This window comes from Plasmodium falciparum (genome assembly GCF_000002765.6).
Source record: "Plasmodium falciparum 3D7 genome assembly, chromosome: 14".
Taxonomy (NCBI): domain Eukaryota; phylum Apicomplexa; class Aconoidasida; order Haemosporida; family Plasmodiidae; genus Plasmodium; species Plasmodium falciparum.
Window position 1 is genome coordinate 2,107,286 of NC_037283.1, and position 25,502 is coordinate 2,132,787.

The 25,502-nt window shown below is 19.6% G+C and overlaps 6 protein-coding genes across 6 annotated transcripts; 2 read left to right on the top strand and 4 right to left on the bottom strand.

Moving 5' to 3' along the window:
* Window positions 1-1,588: 1,588 nt before the first annotated feature.
* On the top strand, window positions 1,589-5,503 carry PF3D7_1451400 (transcriptional regulatory protein sir2b; the record flags this gene model as incomplete). The annotated part of the gene is made up of 1 exon (XM_001348627.1): window positions 1,589-5,503. One exon carries the CDS (start codon window positions 1,589-1,591, stop codon window positions 5,501-5,503), a length of 3,915 nt encoding a protein of 1,304 aa, XP_001348663.1.
* Window positions 5,504-6,275: 772 nt separating this feature from the next.
* Window positions 6,276-6,719, bottom strand: PF3D7_1451500 (pre-mRNA-splicing factor CWF18, putative; the record flags this gene model as incomplete). The annotated part of the gene is made up of 1 exon (XM_001348628.1): window positions 6,276-6,719. The coding sequence occupies one exon, from the start codon at window positions 6,717-6,719 to the stop codon at window positions 6,276-6,278; it is 444 nt and encodes a 147-aa protein (XP_001348664.1).
* A 1,431-nt stretch (window positions 6,720-8,150) lies between these two features.
* PF3D7_1451600 (LCCL domain-containing protein) lies at window positions 8,151-10,905 on the bottom strand (the record flags this gene model as incomplete). Its single annotated transcript, XM_001348629.2, has 2 exons — window positions 8,151-10,661; window positions 10,819-10,905. The coding sequence occupies 2 exons, from the start codon at window positions 10,903-10,905 to the stop codon at window positions 8,151-8,153; spliced, it is 2,598 nt and encodes an 865-aa protein (XP_001348665.2).
* Window positions 10,906-11,661: 756 nt separating this feature from the next.
* On the bottom strand, window positions 11,662-12,995 carry PF3D7_1451700 (calcineurin subunit B; the record flags this gene model as incomplete). Its single annotated transcript, XM_001348630.2, has 6 exons — window positions 11,662-11,709; window positions 11,803-11,883; window positions 12,004-12,149; window positions 12,348-12,432; window positions 12,639-12,807; window positions 12,991-12,995. The coding sequence occupies 6 exons, from the start codon at window positions 12,993-12,995 to the stop codon at window positions 11,662-11,664; spliced, it is 534 nt and encodes a 177-aa protein (XP_001348666.2).
* Window positions 12,996-16,175: 3,180 nt separating this feature from the next.
* PF3D7_1451800 (sortilin) lies at window positions 16,176-19,314 on the top strand (the record flags this gene model as incomplete). Its single annotated transcript, XM_001348631.1, has 4 exons — window positions 16,176-18,480; window positions 18,644-18,748; window positions 18,893-18,999; window positions 19,144-19,314. 4 exons carry the CDS (start codon window positions 16,176-16,178, stop codon window positions 19,312-19,314), a joined length of 2,688 nt encoding a protein of 895 aa, XP_001348667.1.
* A 1,568-nt stretch (window positions 19,315-20,882) lies between these two features.
* Window positions 20,883-23,972, bottom strand: PF3D7_1451900 (ribosome biogenesis protein TSR1, putative; the record flags this gene model as incomplete). The annotated part of the gene is made up of 1 exon (XM_001348632.1): window positions 20,883-23,972. The coding sequence occupies one exon, from the start codon at window positions 23,970-23,972 to the stop codon at window positions 20,883-20,885; it is 3,090 nt and encodes a 1,029-aa protein (XP_001348668.1).
* Between the last annotated feature and the right edge of the window lie 1,530 nt (window positions 23,973-25,502).

A 25,502-nucleotide genomic window follows, 5' to 3' on the forward strand; every position in this document is an offset into this window, starting at 1 on the left:
ACAAATATTTTTTCAATGAACATAAATTTATAAGTATATGATTACAATATTATATATGTAATAATATAATAATTAAATTTTAAAGTCTTATTCTAAATATTTTAAACATTCCAATATTTTTCCTTTTTTGTATAAAGTTCAATATGAAAAAGAACTTGTACTAAAGTGGCATATTATATTATTTTTCTAACATGAACGAAGAGAAAAAGAAGTTATGAATTTAATATAAAAATTATTTTATTTTTCATAAGTTTTAAAATAATATCCTTTTTTTTTTTTTCCTTTTTATTATTTATAGATAACTAAACCCTCATTTAAATATATCTGATTAAATAATATATATATATATTTATAATTATTTCTATTTTTTCAAAGAAGTGTAAAGAAGAAAAAAAAAGTTTGGTTTTAAAATATATATTTAGATTATATATGTTATACAAGATCTTCATGAATAATTTTTAGTAACTAGAATTTCTTTTAATGTTCTATAAAAAATATGAAGAATATAATTTTTATGTACATATATTAAATATATTATTATATATATATTTATATATGTATATATATATATATATATATATATATATATTTATTTATTTATTTATTCATTTATTCATTCTTATTCTGTTAAAATATTAGATATATACAATACATTATGTAATAAAAATATATGTTTCTTTTCTTATATAAGAATTTGTATGTCATATACTTTATAACGATTTTAATAAATAAGTTTTTTGTTATATTAAAACAAAAAGGCTATCTTATATTTTATTTTATTTTTATTTTATTTTTTTTTCCCTTTGAATAATAATTATATTACTTCCTAAAGAAAAATTATTTTTTACGTAAGGAATATATATAAATTTGCTATGAAATATATGTATACATAACATCTTTACAATTATATATGTTTTATTAATTAATGATCATAATTATCAGATGAATATATATATATATATATATATATAATATATTTTTTAGTACTTTATAAAATAAATATGTGGTAATAACAATAAAATTACTTATTTCATCATTGATCCTTTTAACAAACACATTTATTTTCTCTTTTCATAAAATAAAAGAAATATATTAAAAATATAACTTCATTATTGAATGGAGTTAATCAAATATACCTTTAATAATATAAATTTTTGGTATATAAAAAATATATAGTCATAAAGATTAAAAATAATGACTTTTCTAATGATATAAAGGAAATATTGTTATTACATGTATTGATATATATATATATATATTAAAAAATTGATAAAATTTCTACAAATTAGAAAATAAATATAATAATAAAATGTGTATACCTCCTAAATGGTATTATATATATATGTAACACCATTGTTATATATATATATATATATATATATATATATATATATACTTATATACATTTAACAGTTTCTATATATAATATGTTTTATAATTTTCAAAAAACCTTTTTTGTTATAATGTGTCTTCATATATCCCTATGATTTCCTTAATTTTTTTTTTTTTCGTGTCCCGTTAATTTTTATTTCTTTTTATTATAAACACATTTATTTATCAATAACATATTATTTACATATTTAAAAACATGAGTTGTATGAACTATGCTTCACGTTTGTCAAAAAATGAATATAAAGGGCCACTAGGTGAAGAAGAATTTTTTGAAGATACTGAAGAAGAGAAAAAGAAAGTTAAGGAACTTATAGAGAAAATTAGAAGTAGTGAATATATAGTTGTTCATTCAGGTGCTGGCATATCAACTAGTTCAGGACTGCAAGATTTTAGAGGTCCTACAGGAATATGGACAAATGAACACCTTAACGAATTAAAGAATAAAAAAAAAAGAAATCATGATTTTAAGGATAACAAAAGAAAACTTAAATCTAACGATATAAACTGCAAGAACACTTCAGATATGTGTAGTCCTTCCTTTTTTCATAAGGAAAAGAAAGAGAATACATTAAATATTGTAAAAAGGGAAAGGTATTATAATGAAGATAATGTAGATATGAATGCGTGTAATGAACGTGTTGTACATCCTAACCATGTATATGTTAATCATGAAGATGATAATAATAATAATAATAATAATAATAATAATGATAATAACTTGTACAATAATGTGTACAATTCTGTAGGATCGAATGATCATACAAATAAAGAAAGTATTCTTATTAAAAAAGAAAATAATTCAGAAAATGTTAGGAAGGACATACATGATAAGGTAAATACAAAAAATGTTAAAAAAATAGATGTTAAGGAAACAAATAATTTAGATCCCGAAAATTATGTAATTTTTGGGAAAAGGAAAAAAAAAGTTATAGAACTTCATTTAGCTTTACCATCAAAAACTCATATTATGATAAATGAATTAATAAATAAAAATATAATAAAATTTATGATAACTCAAAATATTGATTCTTTGCATCATCGATGTGGGAAACACTTTTCTAAAACTGCAGAAATTCATGGAAATATTTTTACAGAAAGATGTGATTTTTGTGGTAGAAGATATTTAAGAGATTATCTCATATCTACTATTAGTTTTAAACCAACTGGATCTTTATGTTTTTTGTGTTCATTTCCTCCTATTGGAGTATGTACTGATGTTTTATTAGATTGGAATAATTCTTATGAAGAATTTTTTCATTTAAATTCTATAAAGCATTCTCAAATAGCAGATTTTCATTTTTGCTTGGGTTCTAGTTTTTACATAGTCCCGGCTAGCTCTTATCCATCTAAAAAAAAATATGCTAATGCAAATTCCTACAGTTGTGTTATTAATTATCAAAAATCATTTTTATCAAAAGAAGTTAATTTGAATATACATTCAAATGTGAATAATATATCGGATATAATTATTAAAGAGTTTTCTCTTAATCCTTTGTCAATAAGAAGTGCAAGGATAACAATCGTTAGGTGCCCAATTAATACATTGGATGTAATATGTGATAAATTAATATCAATACACAATATTAAAATGAAGCATAAGAGCATGAGACAACATAGTATCGATTATTCTCAAATGGGGAATAAGGATGAAAAATATAATAATGAAAAATATGTAAAAAGAAATATGACTGAATGTTTATATTATAACAAGGAAGGTGAATGTTATGAAAAAAGGAAGTATAAACTAATGGAGAAAAAGTTTTTTCCTAATAATCAACAAAATGAATTTATACCAAATAGAATAAACATATTTGAACAAAAATTTCACGAGCACAACAACAACAACAACAACAATAACAACAACAACAACAATAACAACAACAACAACAACAACAACAACAACAACAATAATAATAATAATAATAATAATAATAATAGTAGCAGTAGTATTGATAGTAGTTGTAGTATTAATAGTAATTATCATATATCTAAAAATATAAATCCTGATTTTTCTTTTGTTGAAAATCAGTCCAATATTTATGAGAACTATAAGGAACAAACATTTATACTTATATGTCCCATGATAATAAATATCAAAACTGTACGTTTAGAAAGTTTTCATAAAGTATATATAAAACTATTGGATGACATTAAAGGTTTATGGTTCATAAAAACAAATTTTTCTTGTATTTTAGAAGTAGAATTATGGTATCATTCTTTTATTTTATTAAAATTAGATTTTAATAAAAGTGATCCTTTTATTCAGTTGAATGCGTGGAATGTAAATGTAGCATATACATATGGTGATGACATAGACGATTTCGATTATTTCAAAAATGATGAGAACATTAAGAAACCATTTAATTTATATAAAAATAAATATATTTCTAATATGAGAAGAGAAGGGCATGTTAATAATTTGTATACATTGGATAATGAAAAGGTAAAAAGTAATACCAGTAATAACAATAATAATAACAATAATAATAATAATAATAATAATAATAATAATAATAATAATAATAATAATAATAATAATAATAATAATAATAATAATAATAATAATAATAATAATAACAATAATGATAATAATAATAATAATATTAGCGATCATAACATTTATGATGATCATAATAATAATAATAATAAAAATCATAATAATTATGATAAAGACAATTCAAATGAATCATATTACTGTTCTGAAATATTAAATGAACATGTACATGTAGGTTATAACCCTAATAATTATGAACCCAATTGTAAAGTATATATTTTAGCATATTTGGATAATTTAAGAACAAGGAATATAAATAATAATGTTAATAATAATAATTTTAGTCGCTTTAATTTAACACAATCATGCAAATTGTTATACAACATATATTGTGTGCTTAATAAAGATAATGAACAAAAGAAAAACAGTACTATAAAAGAAACATATGATAAACTGGATTATTTTATAAAAAACTTTGATTTCAATAGAGATAGTTGCTTATATACAAATAATTTTATAAATATGCTTATACAAAATGAACGTCATGGTAATCAAAGTCGCTATAAATTTAGAGAAAGAAGAAAGAGACTTTTAAATGATTACAGTTCATGTTCTTCTGATGATGATCAGAGTGGAAAAAATATTTTCATTTTTTATAATTTATATATGAATCAATATAAGAAAAAGGAAGATAATGAAATAAATGATATATATAAAAAATATGATGTTCATGAGAAAAATATATATGATGAATCAAAACAATATGTGCATAAAGTTAGAGTGAGAACTGATCTAATTAATCATAAATCTGTTTACAAAATATTAAAGAATAACTATTTGGTGAATATTAACAATATGAAACTAATGGAAAAAAAAAATAATTCAGAAAAGTTGTTCTTGATAAATGACAAGGATAATAATAGTCTCCTTTCTATTAACAATAAAGAAAATTTTAATTGTATACCCTCTCGTCAAAACAATGTAAAGAAAAATAGTGAATACATGCATGAGGAAGAAAATAATAAAACGAATTCTAACGAAAATATAGCACGATTGAATAATAATGATTTCATACAGGTTATGGAAACTGAAAAGCAAAAGAAGTACAATTCTTTTGATAAATATAATAGTGATAGATCTTCAATAAATGATACATTTGATGAAATAAAATATAATAAAAATAATGATAATAATAATGATGATAATAATTATGATGATAATAAAAATGATGATGATAATAATAATGATGATAATAATAATAATGATGATAATAATAATAATGATGATAATAATAATAATGATGATAATAATAATGGATATATATATTCTCCAGTTCTTTTCATAAATAAAAAATTTAAACTCGGAGAATTGGTATATAAAATACCAAAATATGTAAAGCCACAAAAAATTTATACTCCTTATAAAAAAATTTCAAGAAATAAAAAATATTCTAATACACTTCAAAAGGATAGATATGAAAAATGGAAAATGTTATATGAAGAATTGATTAATAATGAAAATAAAACATATATAATAGATTCAGTTCTCTATAAAGAAATAAGTTATTTACCTTATTGGATCCTAAATTATGTAAATGATTTATTTGAATGTATGTAATATTAAAATAACGTTTGTCACTCTAAACAAATATATATATATATATATATATATATTAACTGTTTATAATATTAAATCATCTGAAAAATTAATAGTACAATTAATAATTAAACCATTTCTATATATAGTATTATTATTATTATTACTATTATTATTATTTTTGTTTGTAAACTTAAGAAAGTATTTAATTCGTTCTTTTTTTTTTTCTTTTTTTTTTTCATGTGAAAATTCGAAACATATATATTTTTTACATAAATATGGTAAATTCATTTTAACCATTTAAAATTTTTTTATATTTTTCTTAATTTTTATAATATTATAATTTTATAATTTTTATGATTATTATTTTATTTTATTTTTTTATCCTCTTTTTTTTTTTTTTTGTTCATTAATTTTGTCTATATTAACTCAAAATTAAAAAAATAAATTATATATGTATTATTTTTACATATGTCAATATGTAGTTTTGCAAATTAATACACTTGTATAATTTATATTTATACAAATGATAATTAAAATATTATAAGTGGAATAATAAGTTACAATAATATATAAAGAAAAAAAAAAAAAATAAATAACAACAAAAAAAAGAAACATATAAAAAAAAAAAAATATATATATATAGTAAATAAATATATACATATTATAAATATTATATATATATATATTAAATCCACTTAAGAAATATTTGTAAAAAACATTTTTTCAAATTGTATTCTTCCAAGTTAAGCAAAGAAATAATGAAAAAAGAAAAAAAAAAATAAACAAACTTTTAATCTGATTCATCATCCATTACATCTAATTTATCAAGTGTCTTATATAAAACATGACCAAAGTTCTTATCACCTTTTTTATCAAAATTTAATGTCATTGTTTCTTTTTCCTTTTCATCATCATTTGTATTTGTAATATTTTCTTTATTTTTGTTTTCATTTATTTTTTGTTTAATTAATTGAACAACAGCCTTATCTGTTTTTTTTGATAAAATATCCAATTTCTTTTTCAGGTCTCTTTTTAAATCAGCATTTATATCTTTTGCATTTATTTGATCTAAGATGTTACCTTGAAATACTTTCGTTAATTCTTCATCAAATTCCTTATTTAATTTTGCTTCATAATCTTCAGTATCAGGACATGGGATACATGATTTCTTTAGTTCCTTATTTACTGGAATGTAATTATAAAACCTTAAATTCTCATAATCATTTGTATCCATTTTGTGATCTTACCACCTTTCATAATATTAATAAATATTACTATATATATATATATATATATATATATATATATATATATATATTTATATTTATATGTATGTATGTATGTATGTATGTATGTATGTTTAGTTTAATATCTCATAATAATTATTCATGTATTTATAATTCTCTGATGGATTATATGAAAATACATTAACAAATAAGATAAATGACTTAACAAAAGAAAAAAGAAAAAGAAAAAATAGGGAAAGAATCATTACACTATAATTATATATATATATATATTTATTTATTTATTTATCTATTTATCATTCTTTATTTGAATTTTTCTATATCTAATTTGAAATAAAAAGAAAAAAAAAATTATCCATTATATATATATATATATATATATATATATATTTATTTATTTATCATACTTTATTTGAATTTTTCTATATTTAATTTAAAATAAAAACAAAAATATTATTCATTATATATAATATTTAATACAGGGAAAAAAAAAAAAAAAAAAAAAAAAAAAAAAAAAAAGTCCCAGAAAAAAAAGAAATATATATTCTTCTATATTTAAATATTTTGAGATATGTATTATATATATGAACATTAAAAATGTTAGTTCGATAGATCAAAAAATAATAATACTTTAGTTTTCATAATGAAATAAGTCTTAAATATAATATATATATAATTATAAAAATTATAGAGATAAAACAAAATCCTTCAAACATAATTTTGTTATTTTATAAGTAATATTTATATTATATTTTATTATTTCTTAATATAAATTATACTATTTTATTAGAAAATAAGGGAACTGTTTTTTTATATTTTGAAAAAAAAAAAAAAAAATGGAATATATATTTGTACATAAATATTATAATAATATAATTTGAATTATTTATAGATTATGAAAAAATAATATGTAGTTATATAAAATAAATGTGAATGACTTTTTATTTTTTGATTAACTTCACACTTATTTTAGAAAAAAAAAAATTAATGAGATAATAAAAAAAATGTGATCCTATTGTTCTCATAGAATTTAATTATAATTTGGTGTATATAATAAATGTATAAATGATAATTTAGCACCATAAAAATGAATTGAAATATAATATATTTCTTTAATATATTCAATAATATAAAAACATCCTAATCTAATATAATAAAAAATTATTATATTATATTATATGTTATAAAATACACTGTTTTAATATTTTAGTATCAAAATATAAATATGTAAATATATATATATATACACTTCATATGTATATATTTATTTTTTTTTTTTTAATTCATATTCTCTTATTTCAACTTTTTATTTTATCTCTTTTATTATTTATTTATTTTTTTTTTTTTTTTTTGTTCTACACATGGATTTACCATTTAAATATCCTTTTTCATTATTTTTTTTATTTTATTTCATTTTGTTAGTTATGAAGGAATAATATCTGTATAGATTGTATTACCGTATTTGTATTAGTTGTAAGTTCCAATGTCTTATTTTCCTTGATAACAATGTTAGCAGTTACTTTAGTATATTGTTTAGGTTTAAGAAAAATATTATTTATAAAAATTTCATTATTAACTTTAATTGAATTAATTTCTTGTTTGCCCGTAGGAGATCCTATTTCTATAGTAACAGAATATGTTCCTTCATGTATAAGATCTATGGACCATTTATTAAATGTTTGCTTATTACATGTATTAGTGTTATTACATTCATATGGGACAAACGAAATTCCTGCATGTGTAGGATCTTTTTTATCTAAATATCTCAAATCAATTGGTGTAGGTAATAAATCCCATCCGTATTTGAAAAATCCATGATCTGATTTTTTCATTCCATTATCTATTATCCAATTGAATGGTTTAGAAATATGTACATTTTTGCTTCTAAAAAAAATATTAATTTCATATTGACTTTTTTTTTTGTCTGATTCTTTTTCTTGATTTTTTATATCTATACAAGGTATACCATAAAATGTTATATTACCACCTGTTTGAGCTTTGGGATTATTTACTTTGGAAATTACAACTTTTACCGTATTGGTCTTTATTGGAGTTTTAAGGACATAATGATGATGCCCAGGAGATATAGAAAATATTTCTGGGTTTTTTATGCTTGGAAAATATAAAGATAATTCATTGATTGTATTATTATTAGATAAATTCAATGTTTTAAACGTAAAAGAGTGTATGTCTATGTCATACTTAAAATTTATACTTACGTATTGACCCAGTGATTTATTTTGTGCAGTTTTCCATGTTGAATATTCTTTTTCTTGGTTATTACCACTGAATCCAGCGTTACAATCAAACATTTGGGATTCATAAGAAGAGGTGTAACATGAATGGAAATAATCCGAACTAGTTAGAGAAACTGGTTGTACATAACCTTTACATGTATCACCTGATCGTAAATCACTCGGTTGTACAAAGAGTAAAAATGTTGTAGGAGTAGGTAGAGATATAATAACCTCTCCTTCATTATATTGTGAAGAATATATATAATATATCTTTTGTTCCGTTGAACTGTTATTTGAATTTTGTTGTACTTCATATATGGATAACGTTTCTTTAGTGTTTGTAAACTCTTTTTTAGTAATATCATTTAAAGGGATATTCTTTTTTTGTTCTTTTGGTATAGCTATATAAACAATACAATATACATTTATCCTAAATTTGATTATATTTTTATTAAAATTATAAAGAGTTCTAATTGCTTTTAATTTTTCATGTATTGTAGGTATGTCATTAATTAAATAACTCATATTATTCATAAATGCATGTACCCCATTTTGTAATGGAAAAATTTCAAATGTATCTCCATTTAATTCCGTTATTCTTAAAGGCGTAGATACATTACCTTGAAAAAAATAATTTGATGGTATTATTTCTTCCATAATATTATTTGACTTCCAGTATAATATAATATGGGATATGTGTGGATTTGCAAATTTCATAGTACTCAAATGAAAATATTCAATTCTTATTTTATATTTCTTTCCACCTATTAATCCTAACTTTTCTGAATTTGTTTTATGCACTTTGGAATTCATTTTATCGAATGATTGAATAGATATAGGTCTTATTTCTTCTGATTCTTCTTCTTTTGGAAAAGGCATATTGTCTACAATTATAGGAGAATTATCTAAAAATATTCTTATCCCGCAATCATGATCTACTGAGAAAATGTAATTATCTGATTCAGGGATTTTTAAATATCCATCCCATCTAATTGAAAAATGTTGGTAAGGAATATTTTCTATTGGTATCCCTGTGTCCCATATAAAGTTTATATATTTATCATTATGTATGGCTGTAGGATAACCAGAAAAATAAGCATTATTATAATAACTAGCCATTAATCCATCAGCTTTTTCTTCAACAACATAACCTTTCTGCATAGAACAGTTCTTTTTATTTTCAAGATATGATTTTCTATTTTTTTCTACCTCCTCTTCTAGTTCAATTATTTTATTTCCAGTATCACTTAGAGATGTTGCTTGTAATAATAATCTATTAATGTTACGACTGGAATTTTTTGCTAAATCATTAATATCTTGAATTTTTTTTTTTAACAAATCGGATGCATTACCACATACTTCTTTATATTTTTCATATATACCAACTAATTTTTTGTATTCAAAATCTAATTTGTTTACAGCATCAAGAAGTTCATTGGATTTAGATTGGAAAAAAGTACGTGCCTTACTTCGTACAACATCATAATTAATTACTCCTTTGCAATAATCCCAATCTCTATTTCCTTTTCCTATTAATTGAACCTCCACATAGCACCATTCCTTTCCCGTTATACCATTAGGATCTGTTGCCCTAGTGCAGTCTGTATATGTTTGATCGTCTTGAACAAAGGCTGCTGCACATAGACGCCCATCCACGGTTTTCCTATGTTGTTGTCGATATTCCGTCAGTTTCTATATACAAAAAAAAAAAAAAATATATATATATTTATATATATGTAGGTAGGTACAAATATTTAGAACTATTATAAATGGTTACATATACATGTACTTTCATAAACTTCATTATTATGTTCTCCTTTTTTTTGTCTTATATGTTCTAGTGTCATACCTTTAAATTTTCCTTATCATAATTTTGAGTGTTACATTTAGAAGAAAGAAAGATTAATACAAAGCAAATAGTATTTATGTACTTCATAATATGATTTATACTAAGGATTGGTATAAAGTACAGGAGTAAATTGAAAAAAAAAAAAAAAAAAACACGAAAATATATATATATATATATATATATATATATATATATATATATTTATTTATTATATAAAAATAATATTATAAAAGTAAATAAATAAGATATTAATTTTTTATTAATTTATAACATATATTTTTTTTTTGGATATGCAAAAATATATGTAATTTTCTATAGGGGTAAAAAAAAAAAAAAAAAAAAAAGTTACAGAGGTTAACTTGGTAGACAATTTATGCGTTACCAAAAATTATATTCACTAGCATAATTTATGGACACGCGGAAAAAAAGAATAATTCAATAAAATGCTCAACAACTTTCTTTTACAGGGAAATTAAAATAATGCGAAATTATTTTGATGAACATTTTTATATTCTATCATTTTTTATAAATAAAAAAATATTGTTCTATATGCTTATACATATGAAAAAGTTCGCTAACTTTAAGATATAATATTTAATTTAAAAAAAAAAGGATGAATAATTTTTTTAATTTTTTTTTTTTTTCTACAAATTTGTTTGCCACTAAAATAACATTAAGTATAAAAATATATGAGTAATAATAATATAATGAACAAAATAAATTGATTTTATTAATAGAAACATGTGTTATACAAATAAGGTTGGTTGGTGTATGGAATTTAATAATTATTAAAAAAAAAAAAAATAATATATTGATCAATAAATTATTTGTGTATTTTTTAATTTATAATTCTAGCTTCAATTTATTTCCAACATCCATATGTGATATCATCTATAAGGAAAAATCAAAAAGGAAATTTATGTATATATATATATATTAATAAAATATGAATTAACTTATATAAGTATATATATATATTATTACATCTTTAAATTCTTCAAAGGATATCATTCCGTCACCATCTTTATCTGCTTGTAATATAGTTCGATCTACTAATTGTTGTAACTACACCGAAAAAAAAAAAAAAAAAAATATATATATATATATATATATATATATATATATTATAATTAAAAAGGTCATATAAATAAAAATGCTTTGTTGTCTTGATAAATTAAAATATACCTGTGTATCGTTCAAATTATTACCAACCATCATTTTCATAACGGTAAATAATTCTCCATTAGATATCATTCCATCTTTATTAATATCGTATACATCAAAGGCAAATTTCTTCTTCTGGAAATCATCAGTACTAGATGCTAATTTTGCTGTAATGAATGATTAAAAAAAATATATAAGTAAATAAGATATATACTAAATGTGAATCTATGTACGCTCATATTTATACTTTTACATTTTGATATAAAAAAAAAAAAAAAAAAAAAAAAAAAATCATACACAAATACATACATACATATATATATATATATATATATATACATAGTAATGATGTTTTATTTTTTTACTTATTCCAACTAAAAATTCTACAAATGAAACTTTTCCATCTGAATTTGAATCAAATATTGATATAACCCTTTTAACTAGGGGATTCTGAACAAACAAAGAAAAATATATATATATATGGAATAATTTATTATGTATTAATTTTATTTTCCTATGTATTTAATAATAAGAAAAATATGAGGACATTTTCATTCATATTAAGTAAATATATTCTGTATATATTTCCAGAATAACTTTTTAATAATTTATAATTTTATAATACTTCATTATTTTATTGTTATTTTTTATTTTACATCACATATTTCAGGAACATCAAATAATTCATTAGGATCTAACTGTCCATTTTTATTTGTATCAAGTTCTATAAATCTTTTATACATTTTTTTGATATCTGTTTCACTAAAATTAGCTGCTTGTAATAAATCTTTTTGATCTTTTTCAGATAATATCGCTTGTGTGTTTCTATACAATATGAAATGAAAATATATACATATATATATATTTATGCAACCAAATTATATATGTCTAATTAAAAAAAAAGAACAATTGAGTTGTCTTTATAATTAAATTTTACAAGGAATAAAATATTTTTATTTCATATATATATATATTTAGGTAGCTTTTTATTAAAGAATTATGTTTTACCCCATATTTCCTTTTTCTTGTTATTCATGAGAAAAAATGAAAATAAAATTATTTTTTTTTGAATTGATAAAAGATTAACACTTTATATTTATGGTGTTCAAAAATAAAAGAATAATTTTTTTATATTTAATTATTAAAAAATATATACATATATAAATATATATATATATATAAACAAGTCTTTTTATTAAAATAGCATTATAATATCATTATTGAATCTTATACATGTATATAAATATAAATAAATAAATATATATATATATATATATACATATATACTTATATTTTATTTTATAATATTGTAATGCATATACTGAAATATTTCCTTTTTCTGAAATATTTTTTAATAATTAATTTAAATTATACTTATATAACATTATTTGTACATATAAAATATGGATGCTTAGGATGTATATGCAACATATATAATATTATTAATCATACACATACATACGTATATATAGATAAATATCTATTTCTTGTTATCATATTTTTCCTTTTCAATTATAACAGATCTTATTTTTTTTTCAAATGAGGGATCATACTACACAAAAATAAGTTCAATATTTCCCATCGAAAGAAAAATTGAATGCTGTTATAAAAATAAGTACTATTAAATTAAAAACGGAAAAAGAGATAAGAGGTAATACGAAATAAAAAAAAATAATAAAATAAATAATATTATATTAAAAATATATACATATATTATATTATATATATATATTTATTTACATGAATTATTAATGAAAATGTCCTATTCACTGAAAATTTTTTTATTGCGCATTCATGCACATTGGATCAAAAAAGAGAGAAAAAAAAAAGAAGAAAAAAGAAAAAATATATGCGCATATTACATTTATGTATATTTTATATACAAAAAAAAAAAAAAAAAAAAAAAAAAAGGTATAGTATTTTATTAATTTTATATAAATGAGAATAAATAAAAGAAAATACATGTATTATATATATTATATATATACTGTTTTATAATCCCTTTTATATGCTATAAGAAATTAATATTTTCTATTTTACAATAAAGGAAACAAATTTTTATTATATTGAAAAGGTGTATATAATTTAAATATGAAACTAATCCAAATATATATATATATATATATTTTACACATTTCTTTTTTCTTTTTTTTTATTCAAGTGATAATTTTATTTTGAGGTTTTACTTTTATTGAGAGAGAAAGAAAAAAAAATATATATATTATATATATATTATACACATATACATATTTTTTTATTAATATGTGTGTGTGCGTGCGGATTTAATTTTTTTCTTTTTTTTTTTAAATAAAAATTTGATAATATATATATATATATATATATATATATATATATATATATATTTATATCAATATATAATTAAGCAAATAATATTTAATTTATCTTTTATGGATACAACATATTCTTGTAAGTGTAGCATTGGATATATATAAAGAAAAGATAATAAATACTAGAGCTTTATATAATAGAGTAATCGTATTTTTTCTCCATTGTATTATTCATATATTAACAAATTATAAAGAAATGAAATTAATTATTTCGGAAAAGAAAAAATATATTATATATATATATATATATATGCGGGGTTATAAACTTATAGAAAATTTGTATGTTCTCCCTTTTTTAAAAAGGCATAATAATTATAAGTGTTTTTATTGATATTAAAAGTTGTCATAACTTTTTAAATTAATCATATCTCATTTAAACTTTTGGGCTTTTTTCTTTGTTTTATTAAAATATCACCAATATTTTTATATATACATATTTTATATATGGATGTTTATTTATTTTATTTTATTTTATTTTTTATCTATGTGGATAAACAAATACACCCTTAATACAAACGTAATATTGTTCATAGTTATGGAAAGTTCCATAGAATAATTTGTAATACAAGTATATTATATTTTCGTTTTTATATTACATAAATAAATATATACATATATATATATATATATATATATATATAATATATATATAAATCAAACTGTATTATATATTTTCTTAAGTTCTTAAATATATATAACATATATAATATATAATGCGCATATCTTATATAGTGGTTTTCCCTTTTCTTTTTGGTGTTTATATGTAAAATGATGGTTGTTAATTCGGAAAATATATAAAATGTTAAATACCTTTGATTTATTATTATATGAATAAATACAAATCTCTTATTCGTATTATTATTATATATTTATGTATATCCTAATACATTTAGGTTTAATATTTATAAAAGAAAAAACAAGAAATATAGTAAAAATTATTTTTTAAATATTTCATAAAAATAATTTTTTTCGCTTTTTTTTATTATCATTTTTTTTTTTTTTATTTGAGCAAAAAGCAACTACTTTAAAATATATAAAAAATATATTTCTATTAATTAAATCTTATTCATACAAATATTTACCCTTATTTTGTTTTATATACACAATAAAAAGGAAATATAATAATTAAGGGGGAAAAAAAAAAAAAAAAAAAAAAGGTGAAATATGGTTTTATTAATTACATATGAAAATAAAGCATATTGTATAATATCCTCTTTAAATAAATAAATAAATATATATATATATATAATAATAATAATATATATGTACAAAGAATGAAACTATACGTACATTTAATGTGAAAGTAATTTTATATATAATTAATATAATATAAATAATATAAAAATATATAGTGAATTACTAATTTTTTCATTTTACTTTTTTTTTTTTTTTTTTTTTTTTTTTAAATTTTATACATTTTAATTATTTTTATTATATTATTAATATTTCAAATGCTACAAATATTTGATATATAATAATATATTTTTTCTTATAATGTAATTTTCCATTTTTCACTGTTTTAGAATAAGGGAAAGAATAAAACAAAAAAAAAAAAAGGAAAAGAAAAAAGAAAAATGTATATATAAAATATTATATATAAAATTTATTATACATTTTGAAGATCCAATATATATTTATAAAATAACAAGTGAAAAATAGTTGAAGGCTTATATGTGAATTTTTTATTTTCATAAAATAAATAAAGAAAAATAAAAATAGAGATATATTAATGTATATATATATATATAAATATATATATTTTTGTGAAATTCTTAAAAAATTTGTTGATTATAAAAAAAAAATATATATATATATATATATATATAAATTATTAAATTATAAATAATGAAAAAAAAGCTTGAAAAGCAAAAGAAGTTGTTAGAATATGAAAAAGGATATTATTCAAATAAAGTAAAAATGCGAAATATGTTATTTTTCAAAAGTATAGGAAATAAGAATCATTTATTTTTGGTTTTTCTATTATTCTTGTTTTTTTCTTTTTCATGTATAAATTTTACACAATGTCAAATAACAAAAAAGAAAGTATCAGTAAGTGAAATAAATTTCGATAGTGCAGTGGATGATGTTCAATGGTGTGGAAATAATCATATGACAGTTTTAGTAAAAACTGTAAAGGGAAGATTATATAGGAGTTCAGATGGAGGAAAAATATGGACTAATATAACTGGGAATTTATCGGATAAAGAAAATAATAAAAGTGATCCATCATCAAATCATATGAATGAAATGACTACTGTAGATCTTATAATGGTAAATTCAGTAAACAAGAATATAGTGTTAATTATAGGAAATCAAAAGAATCATTATATATCAGAAGATTCTGGAGAAACATTTAGATTATTAAATTATCAGAATAAAATCAATTTTTGGCAGTTTCATAGTACTAAAACGCATTGGGCCTTAGTTTCGTCCTGGACAGAAGCTTGCTATTCTAATGATGATAATAGTGGTGAATGTATGCAGACCTTATCCTTAACAAAAGATTTAGGGAGAACATTTCAATTAATTGATATATATGTTGTACAATTTAATTGGGGAGATAAAGAATCACATTTAGAAGACACCATCTATTATACTCGCCATAAAAATAGAAATGGTCATCAACAAAGATTTAGTGGATGGTCTAAAGATGTTGATTTTGTGGCTACTCATAATTTTGGAAAATCTGTAGATGTATTAGTAAAACAAGGAAATAAATTTTTAATCTCTAATGGATATATTTTTGTTGCAAAATTAAATGATGTTATAAAACAAACTGTTAATATGATGGTTTCAACTGATGGAGGCAAAACTTTTAATAAAGCAAATTTACCAGAAAATATTCATGAGAAATCATATACTGTTTTAGATACATCAGAAGGTTCTATAATGCTACATGTAAATCATGGAACATCTTCAGAAAAAATTAATACAGGTAATGTATATATATCAGATGCTTCAGGTTTAAATTATACATTATCATTACCTAATAATATAAGAACCTCTTCTGGGGAATGTGAATTTGACAGAGTATTAAGTTTAGATGGAGTATATATTGCCAACTTTTTAGATGTTAATAATGAAATAAAAGATGAAGATTTGAGATTCCAAAATTTCAAATCAGCTATTGAAGAAGATATTGCTCCATTTGAGACAAATACAGAAAAAAGAAAAAAACAATATAACAAAGGAAAAAATGAAGATGCTGTTAGAACTGTTATTTCGTTTAATAAAGGTGGAGAATGGTCTTATTTAAAAGCTCCTAAAGTTGATAGTAGAGGAAACAAATATGAGTGTGGTGATAATTGTTATTTGCATTTACATGGAATTACAAATTATCATCAATATGCACCTTTCTATTCTATTGAAAATGCTGTAGGAATTATAATGGGAACGGGTAATGTAGGTAGCCATTTAAGATATGAAAGTGATGAAGTAAATACATTTTTATCAAGAGATGGTGGTGTAACATGGATTGAAGCTCATAAAGGACCATATATTTATGAATATGGTGATTATGGTGGTTTAATTGTTATGGCTGATGATTTACGTAAAACAAACCAAATTGTATTTAGTTGGAATGAAGGACAAAGTTGGTTTGATTTTGAATTAGGACAATTTTCTATTGATGTTGATAATATTGTAGCAGAACCTAATTCTGCTTCTGTAGAATTTCTTGTGTATGGTACCAGAAATGATGTAGGTGTTTTATATCATCTAGATTTTAATGCTCTTGGTCAACCGTTATGTAAAGGTTTATGGGCAGCAGATTCCGTCTCCTCAGATTATGAAACATGGTCACCTACCAGTGGAAATTTCAATGATAAGTGTATATTAGGTAGAAAAATTACTTACACCAGAAGAAAACAAACATCAGAATGTTTTAATGGAAAAGACTTAAAAAGAACAGTTGATAAAAAACCATGTGAATGTACACCAGAAGATTATGAATGTGAAACGGGATTTACTAGAAAAATCGGAAGTTATGAATGTAAGCCAAATGATCCAACATTAACCATTGAAGGATGTACAAGCAGTTCTTACTTTTATGCAAATGCATATAGAAAAGTTCCTGGTGATATATGTGTCAATGGGTGGGTTCCTGAAAAAGTTCCAGTCCCCTGTCCTTCCTATGCACCATTTAATAAAAGTAAGGAAAATCAAATATATATATTATGAAAATGTTCATGCAGTAACATATATTCAAAATTTTGTTGATTATATTAATTATGTATTCTTATATATGCATTATATAACTTTCATTTCATGGCATTTTATATTTTCTTTTATTTTAATTTTTTCTTTTCTTTTAGCTGCTAAGTCAATATTATTTATAATATTTATCATGGGTATAGTCATGCTTATAATTACTTATATATGCAGAAATCCTAAGTTTAAAAACTTATTTTATAATTATGGTAGGAATGAAATATATATATATATATTTATATATATTTATATATATTTTATGTGTTTATGTGTGTATGTACATAAATAATTTTTTTATTATAATAAATCATGTTTTTATATCTTTTTATTTTATTTTACTTTATTTTTTTTAGGTTTTGATACATTTGAAAATGTCAAATATTCAGTTATTAAAACCAAAAGAGGAAATGTCAACAATAATGTATTTGAACCAGAAATGGAATTCATAGATGCAGAACAAGTAAAACATTAAAATGTTATTAAACTTTATATGTTTTTTTTTTTAAATGTTCATTATTTTTTATCAATATATATATATATATATATATATTATATGTGTATATTTATTTGATTTTATTAATTTATTATTTTTTTTATTTTCTAGGATGATAATGAGGAAGATGTCCCTACACTTTTACCATATTCAAGTGATAGAAATAGGTCAACAAATAAAGATTTTACATTAGCTAGAAATAGAACAAACCAAAATAATAACATTACCTCAAGGAATATATCACCTTCAAAAAATTATGCTGATAATATTGAATTATTATAAATTAAAGGAATTACAACTTTGCAAGCGCAACATAATTTTGCAAATATATACATACATACATACATGTATATATTTGTATGTACATGTTGCTTATTTATTTATACTATGGGTCATCAAAACAATTATGTGTCTTTTTTCTTCCCTTTTGTTATATCATAATTGTTAATTTTTAAAGTTGAACACAAAAAAAAAAAAAAAAAAAAGAAAAAAAAAATATATGGAAAAAATTTATAGTAATTAATTTTTAATATCATTTTTTTTTTTTTTTTTTTTTTTTATTGTTATTTGAATTTCTTTTTCTTCTCTTCTTTTTTTTTTATGTATTAATACAGTATGTATATTTATATATATATATATATACATATATATATTTCTTTTAATAAAATATATATGAAACTTGTTTATTAATATGTTTATCCTTTTATAATTTTGTATATGTTAATTTTTTATATATTAACATTATTAATAATGTTTATAATTTAATTCTACAATTATATAATATATATGTTTTTTATTAATTTAAACGTCGAATAAAATTTTTTTTTTTTTTTTTTTTTTTTTTTTTTTTTTTTTTTTTTCTTTTCCTTTTGATATTAGATAATTATTTTAGTGTTGTATATTGATAATACATGTTTTTATGTATACTAAGGTATCATTAGCATGTAGATATTTATTTTCTTTGTTAATTTTTTTTTTTTTTTTTTGTTTTACAAATACATAAATTACTAATAAGCATATTAACATTATAGACGTTATACAAAAATATGATACAAAAGAAAAATATATAAAAAGATATATGAAAATTTAAGAAAAATGATTCTTTTTATTTTTAAAATAATAGTATAAATATAATAAAATTAAATATACATCAGTTGATAAAAATAATTTTGACATATAATAAGTAAGGAATAATTCGAAACAACAGAACAAATTTAAAAAATAGACAGTTCTATCAACTTGTGTATTTTTTTTTTTTTTTTTTTTTTTATATATATAAATAGAAATACTTTCTTCCCTTTTTTTTTGTATTATATGTTATTACAAAATTTAAATATAATGACATAATATATTTTTATATACGTTAATGTAATGGTGTAATACTTATACGAACATTAATTTGAATATTATATAATTATTATTAACTTAAATAATTTTCTATTTTTGGTATTTTAACATAATGGTAATGTTTATTTAACATTATATGAAGGTACAGAAAAAAAAAAATTATAATAATAAATAAATAGTATAAATAAATAATATAAAATAAATAATAATAATAATATATACATGTATATATATATATATATATATATATAAAGAAAACAAATTTAAATTTAATTCAAATTGAACATTAAAAATTAATTACTATAAATAATTTCCATATTTTATTTTATATTATTTTTTATTTTAATATATATAATATAAATTTATAAAATTTAATTACAAGAGTAAAAAAATTAATTATTAATTATACACAAATTACATGTATATATATATATATATATATATATATATATATATATATTTAACATGTATCTTTCATTTTTCATGGTGTAAATTAAAACTCATTATAACATGAGGGCATGTCTTTTTTTTTTCTCTTTTAACTCTAATGGCTGGTTATCTGGTCCAAGATCTTGTTCTCCACCCCATGATAAAGGGAACCATATAGGATATATTCTCTTATATAAGAATATGAAAACTTTATCATGTTGTTTAAGAACATTACTAAATATACATTTCATTTTTCCATGAGTTCCTAATGATTCAACTATTTTTCCAGTTAATCCATGTTTGGTATGTAATTCAACTGGTTTAAAATAATTGATATCTTTGGGATTATAAAACATATTTCTAATGACAGCTTTTTTTTTATGAATTTTAAATATTTTCCCACAAAGGGATATTCTCTTCATTATAATTCTTTTACAATCACAACTTACAACTTTACCATGCGCAACTATTACAGATGCAACATTAGCTTGGGGGTTGGAAAAATTATTGTGTTCATTTGTTATACAATCATATATATATTCAGTTCTACCACTCGTAAGGGAATTATTTATATCGTTAGAAGTATCTAAGGAATATCCTAAGGTTTGTTGAAAATCTAAACTATTCAATGAATTATTACAATAATTATTACTATTATTATTATTATTATTATTATTATTATTATTATTACCATTAGCATAGTTTTGTAATTGTTCCATTTGTTGGTACATTTTTTTTTTAATAAAAAATACTGGAGCTGCTGTTACTGTGGTAAAACCAAATATAGAGGCAACATATTTTTTCCCATGTTTTAAATGTTTTTCATATTTTCCTTTCGATTGTGGTCCTTTAATTATTTGTTCACTAAATACAGGACATCCGATAAAATGTCTAAAACCACAAATAATTTCAAAAATATCCTTTGATTCAACCTTATCTGAATAAAATATAGTTCTATTTACTTCCATATTTAAAACTGTAACTTTTCTTTCAAATGGTAATAAACTTGATACAATAACTGGTATATCATTTCTTTTGTTGTTAAGTTTATTTAATAATTTTCCATCATTTTTAATAACAAATATACAATAAGTATCAGTTAATGTAAATTCTCCATTTACTATTTTACAATTTTGTACAAATTTTTTTCTGGAATATTTAATTAAGTTTTCAGAACTTTCATAATCATATATACGTGAATATTCTAGTGGCAAATCTTCATAAACATCTACATATGAAGTTCTAAAACTTTGTAAACTTCGATATTTTTTAAAACGTTCTCTTGCACTAATATTTTTACATATATATATATTATCAGAATTATTCGAATCTTTTTCAATACAGCTATCATCATTATAATCTTCGCTTTTATTATCCGTCTCATTTACGGTTATATTATCAGTTATATCATCAGATATATCATCATTATTTTCTTCATCCTCATCATAATTTTTGTATAAATCATTATTTCCATACTCAAGATGGTTCGTTGAAAATTTTTTATTTTGCGTTTCATTACTTATGTTAAAATTATTAATAATGTTATTATTATTATTATTAAACATATTATTATTATTATTATTGTTGTTGCTGCTGTTGTCGTCGTTCATTCCACCATATTTGTCATATGAGCAAATAAAATCATCGTTTGCTTCATGTTTTTCGTTAGATATATAAGTCCACATATTATTTATATTACTAATGTTTGGGTTAGTGTTTTCTTCATTATACTGTTGATTATTACCATGAGGATCATTTGTATAGTCTTGCATAATATTCTTCATATTGTATTTATAAACTGTATAACTTTCATTTATATTATCACCATTATTATTATTATTATTGTTACTATTATTAGTTGTAGTTGTACTATCATTCATTGTCTTAGTAATACTATTATTATTTTCATTTATGTTGTAGTTATCGTAAGAAAAGAAATTTGAAGCAGTAAATTCAGGTATATCCTTATTTTTAAGGGTCATTAAATTATTCATATATATATTATTATTGTCTTCTACAACATACGGTCGTATACATTTCATATCATCTTCTTCATTAAATATACTTTTAATTGGCTTATGTTTAATATCATAATAATTATATTTTGTATGATCATTAGGTAATTTTTTATTGTTGGATAAAAAATTAAGTATAAATTCATTTTCACTTGTTTGTTGATTATTTGGATTTAATAAAAAGGAATATCTTAAATTTTGTTCGTCAAAAAATCTTTTTTCTTTTAAGATATCTATTAAATAAATATTATCGATATAATAATCCCCTACATCAGTTATATGTATAGGATTATGATAATTAAAACCCACTCCTTTTATAAAACCTTTTATATATATACAATCATTTTCAGAATTATATGCACAAGAATCTGCCATCATATAACCTCTACCTTCTCTATAAGAAACATTTTTAATTTTCATATTTGTTATTTCATTATATAATTTTTGAAAATCGGAATTTTTATTTTCACTAATAAAAAATATTTTGTCGTCCATTGTAAATTCAGAATTAAAATATCTCATAACAAATTTGTGAGAACCCTTATTGCTCATATTTGTATTGTAACCTATACCAATAATAGATGGAACCCCTTGTATTTTTAATACAGATAATAATTTATAACCTAATTCATCAAAACAAGAATTTTCAATACTTCCATCTTTAAATAAACATAATACAACATCAGCACATTTGGTTCCATCAATAATTCCATATATATCTCTTGGTATATCATAAACTACAAATGATTTTCTTTTCTTTTTTTTTTTATCATTTGAATGTACAGTGTATATATCATATAATTTTATATTATCTATATCAATATGTTCGTCATTTTCTTCACATAAATATTTTATAAATTCCTTCTTAAACGAAAGTATATCAACATCTTCATGGAACACTAATAAACATATATTCAAGCAATTATAAAAAGGTATATGTTTAGCTTTTTCTTCTCTCTCATTTTTTAATTGATCACTTTTGCTATAATATGATTGAACCTTCCTTTGTAATATATTACTATATTTTTCGTTAATATCATTTTTATTTTTTTTTTTTTGGATATTTTTTATACTCTTCTTCTTCTTCTTCTGATTTTTTATCTTTTTAAATTGTTTATTTTTTTGTTTTAAATGTGATTTATGTTTCATTATATTAAACAAATAAGAAATTATAATATATATACAATATATACATATATATATATATATATATATATATATATATATATATATATATATAAATAACTTATGATATATTTATTTTTATTTTAATTTAATATTTTCATTAGAATATTATACAAAATTTTTCTGATAAAAAAATTTATATTTGTCCTTTTGAAAAAATATTATCAATATATTTATACATACATAAATATATATTTAATGTATTATATTATTAAGGTTAAAGAAAAAATATGGATTCAATTTAACCTTTAAAAGCAGGAGAAAATATAAAATATGTAAAAATAAGAAATTACTTTTATATTATACATATGATATATATATTATACGTAAATTTTTTTTTTTTTTTTTGGTAAGATGAGAATTGATTCATTTTCTTAAAAATAACAATTCATTATATTTTATAAAAATTTGTAACAATATAAAGGAGGTAATGCTGTAAATATATTACAAAAAGAAATTTTATTTTTATTTTTTTAAATAAATGTTATATAAAAAATATATATATATATATAATATATATATATAATTTTATAGAAAGAAAAAAAAGTTTTTTTTTTTCTCATTAAATAATACCATATTATTTATTATAATATGTATAAATATTAATATTTACAATTAATATTATATATATGGTATATATATGTATTGTATATATATAATAATATATATATATATTATAATATATAATATATATTGTGTTACGTATTAATTTTCAATAAGGTAAAAAAAAAAAAAAAATTTAATTACTAAAAATTCAAGAATGGAAAATATATATATATATATATATATATATATATATATATATTAAAAATGTATATATTAAAATATTTAGAACAATTTATTAATAATTTAAAATTAATATTCTTCAAATGTTTTATATTTAAATTAATGAAAAAAAAAAAAAAAAAAAAAAGAATACACAAAAAATTCCATAAACAAAATATTATGTTACAATATTTTTGTTATTATACTTTTTTAACGTTTTTTGTAAAACATCTACCATTGCAACTTTTTTTTCTTTAGTTTTTATAAAATTTAAATATTATAAAATGCATAATATAATACCGCATTTTTGTTATTATTAATAAATTATTACTATTACGTTTGTAATATAAGAATTGATGGTTCTATAAAAATATATTATTATATTACGATATCTTTATAAAATAAAAAAATATAAATAATAATAAAACATTTTAAATTATAATTGTATATTATGATAAAATACACATTTTTAAAAGTTTAAGTACTTTTCTTTCTTTCTTTCTTTCCTTTTTTTTTTTTTTTTTTTTTTGTTCCTACTATAAAAATATTTCAGATGCACATATTTCTTAGGAGGAAATATATTTTATTAAAAATAATTATTGTGGAATAAATATAAAAAGAATGAAAAAAATTATTTTTTTTTTTTATATAAAGTATGAATAAAAGAATAAAAATAATTTTTATAAGAGTATAATAAAATGTTCATTATTATAGCATATATATATTCGC